Genomic DNA, 11,457 nt, shown 5'->3' on the forward strand with positions numbered 1-11,457 from the left:
GCATCAGCATGTTGTCAGGACCAGGGCCTCCATTTTCAGTCCCCTCTTTCAGTCCATCTCAGGGGTATACTTTGATCTGGTCAACATCTATTGCTTCGTCAGTATGTGCCAAGGTGCTGACAGACCCACTGTCACCCGTGACAAGGGAATAGCCAAGATCAAAACTCAGATTTCCGGATGTCCAGAGCATGGCAGGTTGCAGGCTGGCCATGTTTGTCTCCTTAGTCCCACGCTGGCACAGCACTTGGGGTGCAGGGACATGTGTCCTCTTCGTGACAGAGAATAAGACGCAGAGGAACAGAGCCCGAGCCCACCCAGCACCAGGTGTGGGGGCTTCTCTCCCGAGCATCTCCAGGCAAGGCTGCTCGTAAATGTCATTTTGCAGAAGCTACTTGCCCTGGGAACCTCCAGGATCCTTCACCAGCTCGTGTCTCCACTGCCCAGCTGCAAAGTGGCCACAGCCTCGGGAAGGGAACCGAGGTGGGAAGGGACCAGGTGGACCCCGGGCTCAGGGCAGAGATGTGCTGTGCTCCACTCTCTTGAGGAGGGCTGACAGCTGCAGGATGGTCCCTGTGCTATGGGATCAGCTCAGCCTTCTGGTCCCCAGCACACCAGTTCCAGACAAGGGCTGTCCTTCCCCAGATGCTCTCCCCTGGCAGTGGAATTGCCCTGTCTTCTTATCATGAGCCACCACAACACCTGCATTGATTCCTTTCACCCCACAGGCAGTATTTTGACTTCTGGAATTCATCTTACCTAGCAAGGGACTTAAAATATATCCCAGACAATTTCCTCTCCTCATTTTTAATAATCTCTTTCAGCCTTAAATTAGTTTTTGAAAATATATATTGGGATGATAGGCTTTTTATCACAGCTGATGGACAATATCCATCACACCTGTGTCCTACTCCTCACAACACATGCACATTCCTTACAGCAGTCCTGCAGCAATTTTAGCAGCACTTAATTCATTACAACCCCATCACTGCATGCACGTGCTCCCCTCAACAATGTCACGGTGATTTGTCACCCAGAGCCCTGTGAGCAGCTCTGGTCCCTCCCTGCGGAGCCACAGTCACTCCTCAAGCCGTGGGACGGGACGGAACGGGCCCGTTCAAGCATGGCAGGTGGAAGATGCTGCCCTGTCCCCCACTCTGAAAAGCTCTGGGAGGTGACAGGTGGAAAAGCAGAAGCAAAAAGACCTTTTCTCTCCATGATCCCTTTGTCCGCTCGCCGGGCACAGCAAGGCTGAGCCAAAGTGCTGGGGCTGTGCTGGCACATCTTTGCATCCTGAGCCCTGGTGAAATCAAAGGGGACAGAAAGACAAAGCAGGAGCATCTCAGTGGGCTCGAGCCATGCCCTCAGCACTGTCCTGGCCGAGGCTCCCGCTGGCTGCACGCTCCAGACAGGGGCATTTCCAACTGCACCTCCCACCTGGCATCGATTACTGTCCCATTCCTCGAGCCTTCATTTGCAGTCAGCAGAGGCAGCCGACTGACATTGAGGGAGAGCGACTCCTCAGATCCCATCAATCAAGTGCCATCAGGATCCAGCTTCCCAGGCTCCTGGACCACAAGGTCACCCTCGTGGGAGATAAGCTTTCCAGCTGAAGCAGAGCCCTGCTCCTGCCCCCCTCCCACTGCAGCCCTGACTCTGTCACACGGTGGGAGGGGAGAGACCCTGAACTGCAGGCTGCCATTGCTCACCGACCCCTCCATCCTGCCTCAGGGCTCTCAGACCGTTTCAGGGGTAAGTGGGAAGAAAATTCACAATTTTTTAATTTTTTTTTTTTTATTTCAGGAACGTCCAACAGCACCAGACTCAGAGCTTTCCCCCAGGGCAGTGGTCAGTCTGGGGCTGTAGCCAGACCCCAACCCCACTCAGGGAGGGGGTCACAACAGCACCTGAGACCTTATTGCCATTCCCTGTTACTACCCCCCAGCAAAGGAGTTAAATTCAAACTGTGTATGAAGCTCGTGTGCTGCCCTGCTCAGCGTGGCCCTGAACTGTGCACCATGAGCAGGGCTTGTACTCTATAGGGAAGATTGACCCATAACTATTGAGTTTTCCCTGGAAAGCTGCTCTGGGCTGGTGGCTGCAGGGCTGTGTGACCCTGGCACAGCCGTGGAGTGCAGGAGTGTGGTTTCTGTTACCACAGGAACTGTGGCTGCAGCTCCAGGTGCTCCCTGGGGGAGCCCTTGGGAGGGACAGCCCTGATCCACTGGGAGCAGAGCCCACACACGGTCATGGCCTGAACACCTCCCAGCCCCTGTCCCCTCTGCACCCTCTTCCCCAGACATGTAACTGCGACTCAGTGAGCAAATTCTCTGGGCAGGCTAAGCAATCTAGCTTAATTTTTTTCCCTGGTAAAGACGTGTTTAAAGCAGAATCTTGACTTACACGTCTGTAAATGCGGAAAATTTTTATTTAGAGCTTAATTAATTGGTGTTTTTAATTAGTATGTTCACAGAATTCCATGACAGCAAGGCAGGTGTACATGCAGCTGAGTGGTTTATATTGCCACCTGCAGTTAGGACTTAGAACCTGCCAGACCTTCTTAAATAGATTTCCAAATCCATGGTATATAGCTGAGGTCTGCATTACGGTAACATCTTGGATCTCCAAAGGAAAGCATCTATCAATGCTGTTCTACAAGCTTTCTCCTATACCACACACTGCACCAAAGAGCCACACCAAGGCCTCAGTTAGCTCTGATTGCAGCTTGTCCCCATCTCCCTTCTTAATCATGCCAAAAGCAGAACTTTTCAAACATAGCAAAAGTTCCAAAGTCTCAACATCCTTGTTTATAGCCCTGTAAAGAGACTTAAATCAAGGACAAAGAGGCACCTTTGGAAAGGACAGTACACCAACTAACAAAGAGACAGGCTAATTTTTAGAAAAAAATACTAAACAGAGCTAGAGAAGCCAAGGTCTTTGCTCTGACTGCTCTTAACTTGCCAATCAACAGCCTTTCTGCCCACTTGCTGGTCTGCAAACCCAAGAGAACTGTGTCATGGTCTCAGCCTTAAAGGAAATAAAGACTGATTTTTCTTCAAAAATTAAAAAAAAAATGCAATTTATTTTGATTGCATTACATACAGTACATATTATAGATAGAAAAAACTAGCTCTTAGCTTTCATTCTGTAAATTAATGAAAGGAATACAAATGAGAAGAACTAAATGAAGGTATCAGTCCTAAATGTAACACGTATTTGCAGAGGGATGGCATCACTCAGTGACTTCCATCCACGGGTTTCTTTGCCTCGCTGCAAGCCTTGGTGAGACAAACCTGTAAGGGAAGAGCAATCAGCTCAGACAGGGGTGCAGCCCAAACACCCACAGCTCTGGCCCAACAGACAACACTCTGTTTTCCAGAGCACTGACAACAGTTCTTTTCCCCAATGTGTATTCAGCCAGACATGATGTAAAGCCCCTCCCTCTCCTTCCCTGCTCTGTGCTGCTTCTTCACCTCTGACACGAGCCACAATACAAGACAAGGCCAGGCAGGGAATCAGAGGTTTCTATTGCAGCTCAGCAGTCCCCTGACTGATGACAGAGTGACAGCACTGCCTTACAACTTCAGGTCATGGCTGCCAAAAACACCCAGACTTACTGACAACTTCTTCATGAGCCCCCGGGCCTTGGGGTTCAGCTGAAGAAAATTCTTCTTGGTCAAATCCTTTGCTGTCAAACGTATGCTCTGTGGAAACAAACCCAAATCTTAGGTTTTCTTTTGGTCAGCTGCAGCAGCTTGAGGCAGCAAAAAAATAAAAAATAGAAGTAATTACATCTAAGCATAATAGGAGACCACAGACAGGCAGAGAACTACATTGAGGTTGACCAACAGCTCAACTCACATCCTCCTTGCAGTGCATTAATGCATTACTGCCACTACTGCTACTTTAAGTGTTACTTGAATGCACAGCAAAACATCCTTCTATTCTGTTCTGACCAGTGTAAGCAGCTGCCACTTCTGACTAAGAGTCTCCTAAGGTTCTTTTTAAGCTTGATCAATCCTCTGACAAACTGCAGTGGCACAGCTAGAGACACGAGCGGATGAACTGAAGCTGGTGAGGCACCAAGAGGTTAAGAGCTTCAGCCTCGCCTGTCCACCCCTCCAGCCCCTGCAGGTGAAATGCCAGGAATTACCTCCCCTCCACCCAGGGGCAGGGTCAGGAAGGCGTCCCCGGTGTCGGCGAGGGGGCTGCCGTTGGCAGAGATGGTGTAAACGCGCTCGTTGAGCGCGGGCGTGCGCAAGCCCGGCGTCTTGAACACCCTGAAACAACAAGTTATTAGTGAGCAGTGTTTGCTCAAAGCACTTCTAGTCAAAGTCTTTCATTTCATGTTCAAAGAGCCGCTAAAGATTGTGTGGGGAACAGGTGACATAAAGCAAACAGCTTATAACAGAGATAGAAGGGAAAGAGATTTATTTTCTCTGTTAACAGACCAACAGAGAAACCTGACAGAATACAAACCTAGAATCAAATCTGGGTGTGATCATGGAGGTACCTCCCTGAGCACAGAAATCACCCATTCTCCCAGTAGCTGGAGTGATAAAGCTGTTTTTGCTTGATCTGTTAAATAGAAATAAACATCTGCTCAGAAGATGACCTTTAACAAATTGTAGAAGCACTTATCAAAGGCTTAAACAAGGCAATCACCACAAAACCCAGGGGTTCTCACTCATCAGTGACCTGCAAAGCTGGGGACAGCTGGTCCTCACAGGAGAGGCAGTTGTCCATCTTTCATTCATTGTCAGATTGTCAATTTTTTACTGTAACATGGCACAACTCCCTGACCCCCTGCTGAACCAAACTCCATCCCATGAAAGAGATATATTTACACTCTCAGTTTGTATTTCTGGAGATGAAAGAGAGACATCCCCATTACCTCTTGCTCCTGTGCTTCACTCTCGCTGACCGGGGTCCTCTGGACATGGGCGGCTTTTTGGTGGACGCCTTCACCTGAAGGACACACCACTCACCACATCAGCTACTGCCCTCTCATGGGACAGCTGAGGCCACACAAACACACACTTCCACACAAAATGCTCAGTCTCCTTTTCATGGAACAAGAGCCCAGACCAAACACCATTCAAGCCTTCGTGACCTTCCCCTATCGTTAGAATTCTCAGGGAAGCTGTTTGAAGTCTCCCTCAGAGCATCCTGGACAGCCCTAGTCATCAGCTCAGTCAGGAATTTATATCCTGGGGATAAAGTCATCCCACAGAACAGCTATTTACCTTTGCAGATCTTGGATTCACACTCTCAGCCTCTGTCTCTGAAGGACACTGGCTGTCAACTCTGGATTTCTTTGGCAGAGGAAGTGACGGAGGCTCTGCTTCCTCCTTGATGGCTTCAACACTCCTTTTGGATTTCTCCTCTAGAAAGAGAAAGTGTTATCTAAGTAAATAATAACTTAAATAAAATAATAACTAAATAATAAAATAATAAACAATGTATAATAATAAATAATAAATAATAAAACAATAAACTAAAAAATAAAATAATAACTAAATAAAACAGCAAACAACTACAAGAACTTCTGGCAAAAATTTGCTTCTAAAGTCCAAATTCCAGTGCAATCCCAATGGTTACAGAGCACTACTTTGAATTATATTGAATGTTTTTATAAAATAAATTAGACCTACTGCAGGTACTAGGGATAAAAGCTGGATTATTTTTCTGTTTTAAATATATTGAGGGATGTGAGCAAGAACTGAATTATTATTCACATTAAGGAACCATGACATGCTTCCACCTCCCCAGTCACCTCACAGCGCTCCAACCAACCTTTCTTGACGATTTCAAACTGAGTATTGATAACTTCTGCTGTCCGCTTGTCTATTTCTGCTATTTCCAAGTCTGCCTAAAATTAAAAACAGTTGTGACACTATTAGGATTGTTGGCAACACAGAGTTCTGTAGAGCAAACCTCTAACTCTTTTACAGCCAGAACAGCTCCTTACAGCCCAAGGAGCCCCTGCATTGGTGTGTTTCTGCTGGAAACCTACCATGGCCACCTCCTCCAGTGCCTTTCCACTTCCTTCTTTACCTAGAAAGAAAATATGTCAGACCAGTCAGTTCAAGTTCAGGAGAGTGCAAAAACCAGCTCAAACCAGTTTTCACCCTCAGAGAGCAGGAGCAGCTCCCGGGCGGCCCGCGGGCCGTCCCCCCGGGATTTCCGCGCACAGCAGAGCCCAGCTGGTCCCTTATTCCCGTCGGGGTCTGTCATCCGCGGGAGCGCCAGCCCAGTTACCGAAGAACTCGAGCCAGTTCAGCTGGCGCAGCTCCAGCGGCAGGCGCAGGATCTCCATGTCGTACCGCTTCTCCACCTCCTTCACCAGCCGCTCCTCGTCCGCCCGCAGCCGCTCCAGCCGCTGGTTCACTGCGGGGACACGCGGCGTCAGCCCCGGCGACACCGTTCCCTCCCCCGTTCCCGTTCCCGGCCCCGTTCCCGTTCCCACCCTCGCAGTCGAAATCCTTCAGGATGGCCGCGAGCTTCCTGCTGCGCGTGCTCGAGCCGCCCTTCGTCCTGGCGGGAGCCATGGCGGGCCGGTCGCTCGCTCGGTGTCTCGGTGCCGATCGCTCGCCGGATGGCGGTGCCGCTGTCGGTGTCTCGGTGCGGCCCCGCTCGGTGTTCGGTGTCTCAGAGCCGATCACTCGCTCGGTGTCTCGGTGCCGATCGCTCGCCGGATGGCGGTGCCGCTGTCGGTGTCTCGGTGCGGCCCCGCTCGGTGTTCGGTGTCTCAGAGCCGATCACTCGCTCGGTGTCTCGGTGCCGATCGCTCGCCGGATGGCGGTGCCGCTGTCGGTGTCTCGGTGCGGCCCCGCTCGGTGTTCGGTGTCTCGGGCCGGTCTCTCGCTCGGTGTCGCTCCCTCCGTCACTCGGGCGTGGGCGCGACCGCGCGTTCGAACGAACCGCGGCCACGAGCGGCCAATGGTGTCGCGGCGCGCGGCGATGACGCGGTACCGGGGCCGGGCGGGGTGATGGCGGCGGTGGCCCCGATGGCCCCGATGGCGGCGGTGGCGGCTGCGCTCCGGGGCTGGGCGGCGGCGGCGGCGCGGGCGGACGCGGCGGGACGAGCGGCCCTGTCCGCCTGGGCCCCGCTGCTGGGCGCGCTGGCCGCGCTGGCCGCGCAGATGCGGGCGGCGCGGCGGCTGCCGTGGGACGCGGCGCCGCTCGGCGCCTTCCCGGAGCTGCGGGCGCGGCTGTGGCGGAAGCAGCGCGGCGCGGCCGAGGCGCTGCTGGAGCAGCTCGGCGGGCGGCGGTGAGGGGGTGGCGGGGCCGGGGCCGGGGCGGGCGGGGGGCGCGGGCCCGGCTGACCCCGCTGTGCCCGCAGGACGGAGCTCCGGGAGGTGCGGGACGCCGCGGGTGCCGCCGCGGGCGCCGTGCTGCGGGTGTACGAGGAGCGGGCGGCCGAGCTGGGGCTGGAGGGGGCCCTGCGGCGTGGGCCGCGCTGCCCCTCGCTGGCCGACGTGCTGGAGGGGCTGCAGGACGTGGAGCGCTACTACCGGCACCTGTATCCTGCTGAGGGGGCTCTGGGCAACGCCGGGGGGGGGGTTCTCTCGTTGTTGTCCTTACCGGGCACGAAGGTACCTGGACAGCAAACTGCTCCTGCAGCGCCTCAGCTGTGACAGCCTGGCAGACATGGAAGCCCTCCCGCAGTCCTGGGAGAGGATTTTGGAGCACCACAAGGAAGACGTTGTTCAAGGTATTTCCATGTGCACGGACCTGAGGGTCTTTTCCTGGGGCTCGGTGCTCTTGTCCCTGCCCTGGTGACAGCACACAGGCCTGGCCGTGGTGGCTGTGCTGGGCTCGGCAGCAGCAGGTCATCCTGCTCAGTTGATCTTTGTGATCTGCTGTGAGGTCTCGGTCAGCTTCAGTTGAAAATACTCACCATCACACCTGGGCACGGCTGGAAGCAACATCCTCACAATGTAACAAGGGCTCAGTGATCCATTTCACTGCTCAGTCAGTTTTACTTACACTTTTCTTTATTGCCTTTAGAAACAGCATAGTTTTAGGGGTGTACAGACTATAGGTAAAGTGCCTTAAGCTGACGAGGTTGTTTTTTTCTCTCTGACTCAGATACACTCCTGAAGGTCTCGCTGTTTGTGGAGAACCATCAAGAGCTGCTCTGCTCACCTATCTCCTGACAGAGCAGCAGGGACTGGCACTGACCAGCTTCTGCCAGCCTGGTGTGTTCTGGAATGCTGCAAAGGGGACGAGGAATTGAAGGAGCTCTGCTAGTGCTTTCTGGAAGCAGAATGAGTTGATTCTTGGCCTCAGCAGGAAATGCTTGGACTGTCCTGTTTTCAAGTTGAAATGGACTTGGTGTCTGAAGAAGAGGCTGAGCTGAACAAACCATGAGGATAGAAGGGAGTCACTTCCAGCTGTGGAACTTTCCTTTTGTTCTCCTGCGGCAGATGTTTTGTATCATGGAAAAAATGCTGAGACTTACTGACATGAGGTGCTGCAGATGCACGAGTGTAACACAGATTCCCTCAGGCTGATGCCATGTAAGAAAGATGTTTGAGTTCTGTCCTTACAAATAAAGAAAAGATCTCAGATCAGGGCTTACAAACACTGGGCACCATGTGCATCTGAGCAGTATGTTTGTGTTCATCCCACTTGGGCATGGAGGAGGAGGGAGCAAATCTGGCTTGAAAATGTAATTGTGGAGGTGCACAGACGCCTGAGTTCTGACACGGGCAGTTTTCAAGGGTATCAGAGTACACTACTCTGATACATCTGCCAGGGCCCACTGAAATCAGTCTTAAAACTTCATTGTCTGGTGGCAGCAGCTGCTGACACTGTAGGGACATCTTTTGTTGACCCACTGATCCTCTCATTCCCGGGAAGCCGTGGGATGTTTCTCTCTAAATAACGTATTTGATAAGAAACAGGAGTTTCTCCTGCAAAGGCAATAAAGAATTGTGTTGGACACCTTGTGGTCGTGTTTGTGCTCCCGTTTCTGTCTCCAACCTGGGGAGTCCCTGCGGCCACCTGAGGGCACTGTGCGACCTGCGGAGAGGGGCGTGCTGGGGGAGAGGGGCGTGCTGGGCTCGTGGGCAGATCGGGGTGCAAGGGGTGCAGGAGGAGATCGGGGTGCTGGGAGGAGCGGCGTGTGGAGGTAGGGAGGCTGCTGGCTGCAGGGCCGGGCTGCCAGTGCCCCTGTCAGGGACAGGGACTTCATGGGATGGGGCTTCATGCACTGTCCCTGAAAGTGTTGGAACGGCCAGAGCGACACGAAAAAAGGTTCCAGCAAAGTTTATTCCAAGAAAAAAGCAGGGACAGTGGGGCTGCTGTGCAGCCCCTTAAGTACGCTTTTTGAACACACGTAATGCACATGGATAGGACAGTTCAAACTTTCACACCAGAATTCTTACAGCTAATAGGTGCATTTTCTAAACTACTTTCTCACAACAACTTTGCTCTTTCTCAAAACAGCCCAGTTCTTTCCCACAACAGTCCCGAGCACCTGCTCTTATTTTTCTCTCATGTTGATGTTCTTCCCAACTACTCTCATTCAAAACAGGTCCTCGTTCCCATGAGACAGTGCTCCCGTTCCCATGAGACAGTATTCTCTGTTCCCACAGGACAGCTTCTTCAGGATGCATCAGCATGTTGTCAGGATCAGGGCCTCCATTTTCAGTCCTCTCTTTCAGTCCATCTCAGGGGTATACTTTGATCTGGTCAACATCTATTGCTTCGTCAGTATGTGCCAAGGTGCTGACAGACCCACTGTCACCCGTGACAATGCACCAGTTCTAATTGCAAAGAAAACCACAGTCCCCCTCCTGGAGTTGAGTGTCGTGGCTGAGGGAGCCAGCGTTTACCCAGGGTGGGTGTGAGGTGGGCTCTGCTCCTGGCAGGGCGGGGGCTGGAGGTCCTGTTGGGGGCTCGCTTGGCTGTAGAGCCTTGTGCTCCTTACACAGGCTGATGGCTGCAGGTGAGTTGGGGGTGTTATCCTTGCTCAGCCCTTGATGTATCACCATCACAAACCAGTAGGTCGCAGTGTGCGTGGATGCAGAATTTTCTTTACGCGTGCACACGCTACACAGCCCTTCAACACCCCTCTTCTGTCAGCCTCTGTCCAGGACATCTGCACAAAGAACAAATGGATTTAAATTCTGGAAGGTGTTCAGCACGCTTTGGTGGTGGCCCTTCTCCTTCCCCCAGATGTTTGGCCCCCATGTCTGTCTTTGGGCTAACAACAGCCCTGCTAAAAGTGCTGAAGGAGCTTTCTGCACTGAAAGTGGCCGTGCCCTGACTCTGACTGACTGAAATGGGATGATAGAGGTGCTCATTGAAGTTTTGGGGTGATTGATTGCCTGTGCTGTTCCTGGCTGGTGGGCCATGTCATCAGCTGCATTTGTCTGCAGTGTTCTGAAGGGTGGGAGTGAATCTCCTCATCAGAGCGCTCTGATTGGGATCAGCTGTGGGCTCGTTCCGTTCCAATCCGGATGTTCAGTCAGGATGGCTGCCAGGGTCCCCATTGCTGACAAGGGCATGGGTTTTCACGTTTGTGGGACTTCCTTCAGTCAGCATTCACCTGGGAGTCTCTGGGGGTTGGAGGGTTCCCCCAAGAAGACAGTCAGGGTGGGCATTCAGTCTTTCAGCATTGCACTTGACAGCAGGCAGGTGGAAAGGCCACTTTTTTTCCTCCCTGCACGGCTGAGTGAGACACCTGTGGCACAGGGATGTCATTGGGTGCCAGATTTCAGCACCTTCCTGAGTTTGGGACAGGAGAGAGGTGAGTGAGAGCAGCACCCGCTGCTCCAGCCGCCTGGGAACCAAACGCAGAGCCGGGGGCTCCAGCCCGTGCCATACCCGAGTGAGGCTCTGGGTAAGGGCAGCACCAAGGGCTCTGAGACCAACTGGTAAAATATACCTAACATAAAAATAGCTCCAAGTACCTTTATTTTTGGAGCAGAGCTCTCAAAGTGTTCTTGCACAGAGAGCTGTCTTTGAGGAATGCAATAAAATGCAGTTAGCAGCTGGAACTACCTTGTTAAAGGAAAATTGTCAGGAAACACAAAGCTCACACTTTGATTTTCAGCTTTACCTCCTGCTAACTCCATTGGAAAATAGTTATTCTTCACTTACAGGGGAAGCACAAACCATATTCAGTTACTAAATTCGAAGGCCCACAAACATTTATAGGGAGCGCCTGACTTATATCTTTTTGGTTTGTTTCCTCCCACAGGGTGAGCGTTGACTTCTGCTGCAGCGGGGCCTGTGCACAGTTCTGCTCAGAAATGGGGACCTGCTATGAGTAATGCCAGGCTTCCAAAAGAAACCCCAAAGCTCTGCTTCAGCTTAAGCTCATGGATTTCAAACAGATTCCAAAACAGAGTGTACTACAAGGGTCCACAGTTAGGGAAAAGACAAAGAATTTGGCACGTGAACTGAAGTGTAGAGTGACTCGGAGGCAGAAATATGTGATAAAAA

At 52.3% G+C, this 11,457-nt stretch overlaps 1 protein-coding gene across 1 annotated transcript; it reads right to left on the minus strand.

Moving 5' to 3' along the window:
• Positions 1–3,059: 3,059 nt before the first annotated feature.
• Positions 3,060–6,710, minus strand: CDCA8 (cell division cycle associated 8). Its single transcript, XM_064635495.1, has 10 exons — positions 6,467–6,710; positions 6,259–6,387; positions 6,014–6,054; positions 5,794–5,869; positions 5,244–5,383; positions 4,892–4,965; positions 4,477–4,575; positions 4,151–4,277; positions 3,615–3,701; positions 3,060–3,290 (listed from the first exon to the last, which is right to left on the minus strand). Exons 1-10 carry the CDS (start codon positions 6,546–6,548, stop codon positions 3,234–3,236), a joined length of 912 nt encoding a protein of 303 aa, XP_064491565.1. The 5' UTR covers positions 6,549–6,710; the 3' UTR covers positions 3,060–3,233.
• Positions 6,711–11,457: the final 4,747 nt, after the last annotated feature.

Source organism: Pseudopipra pipra, chromosome 24 (assembly GCF_036250125.1).
Source record: "Pseudopipra pipra isolate bDixPip1 chromosome 24, bDixPip1.hap1, whole genome shotgun sequence".
In the NCBI taxonomy this organism is placed as follows: Eukaryota; Metazoa; Chordata; class Aves; order Passeriformes; family Pipridae; genus Pseudopipra; species Pseudopipra pipra.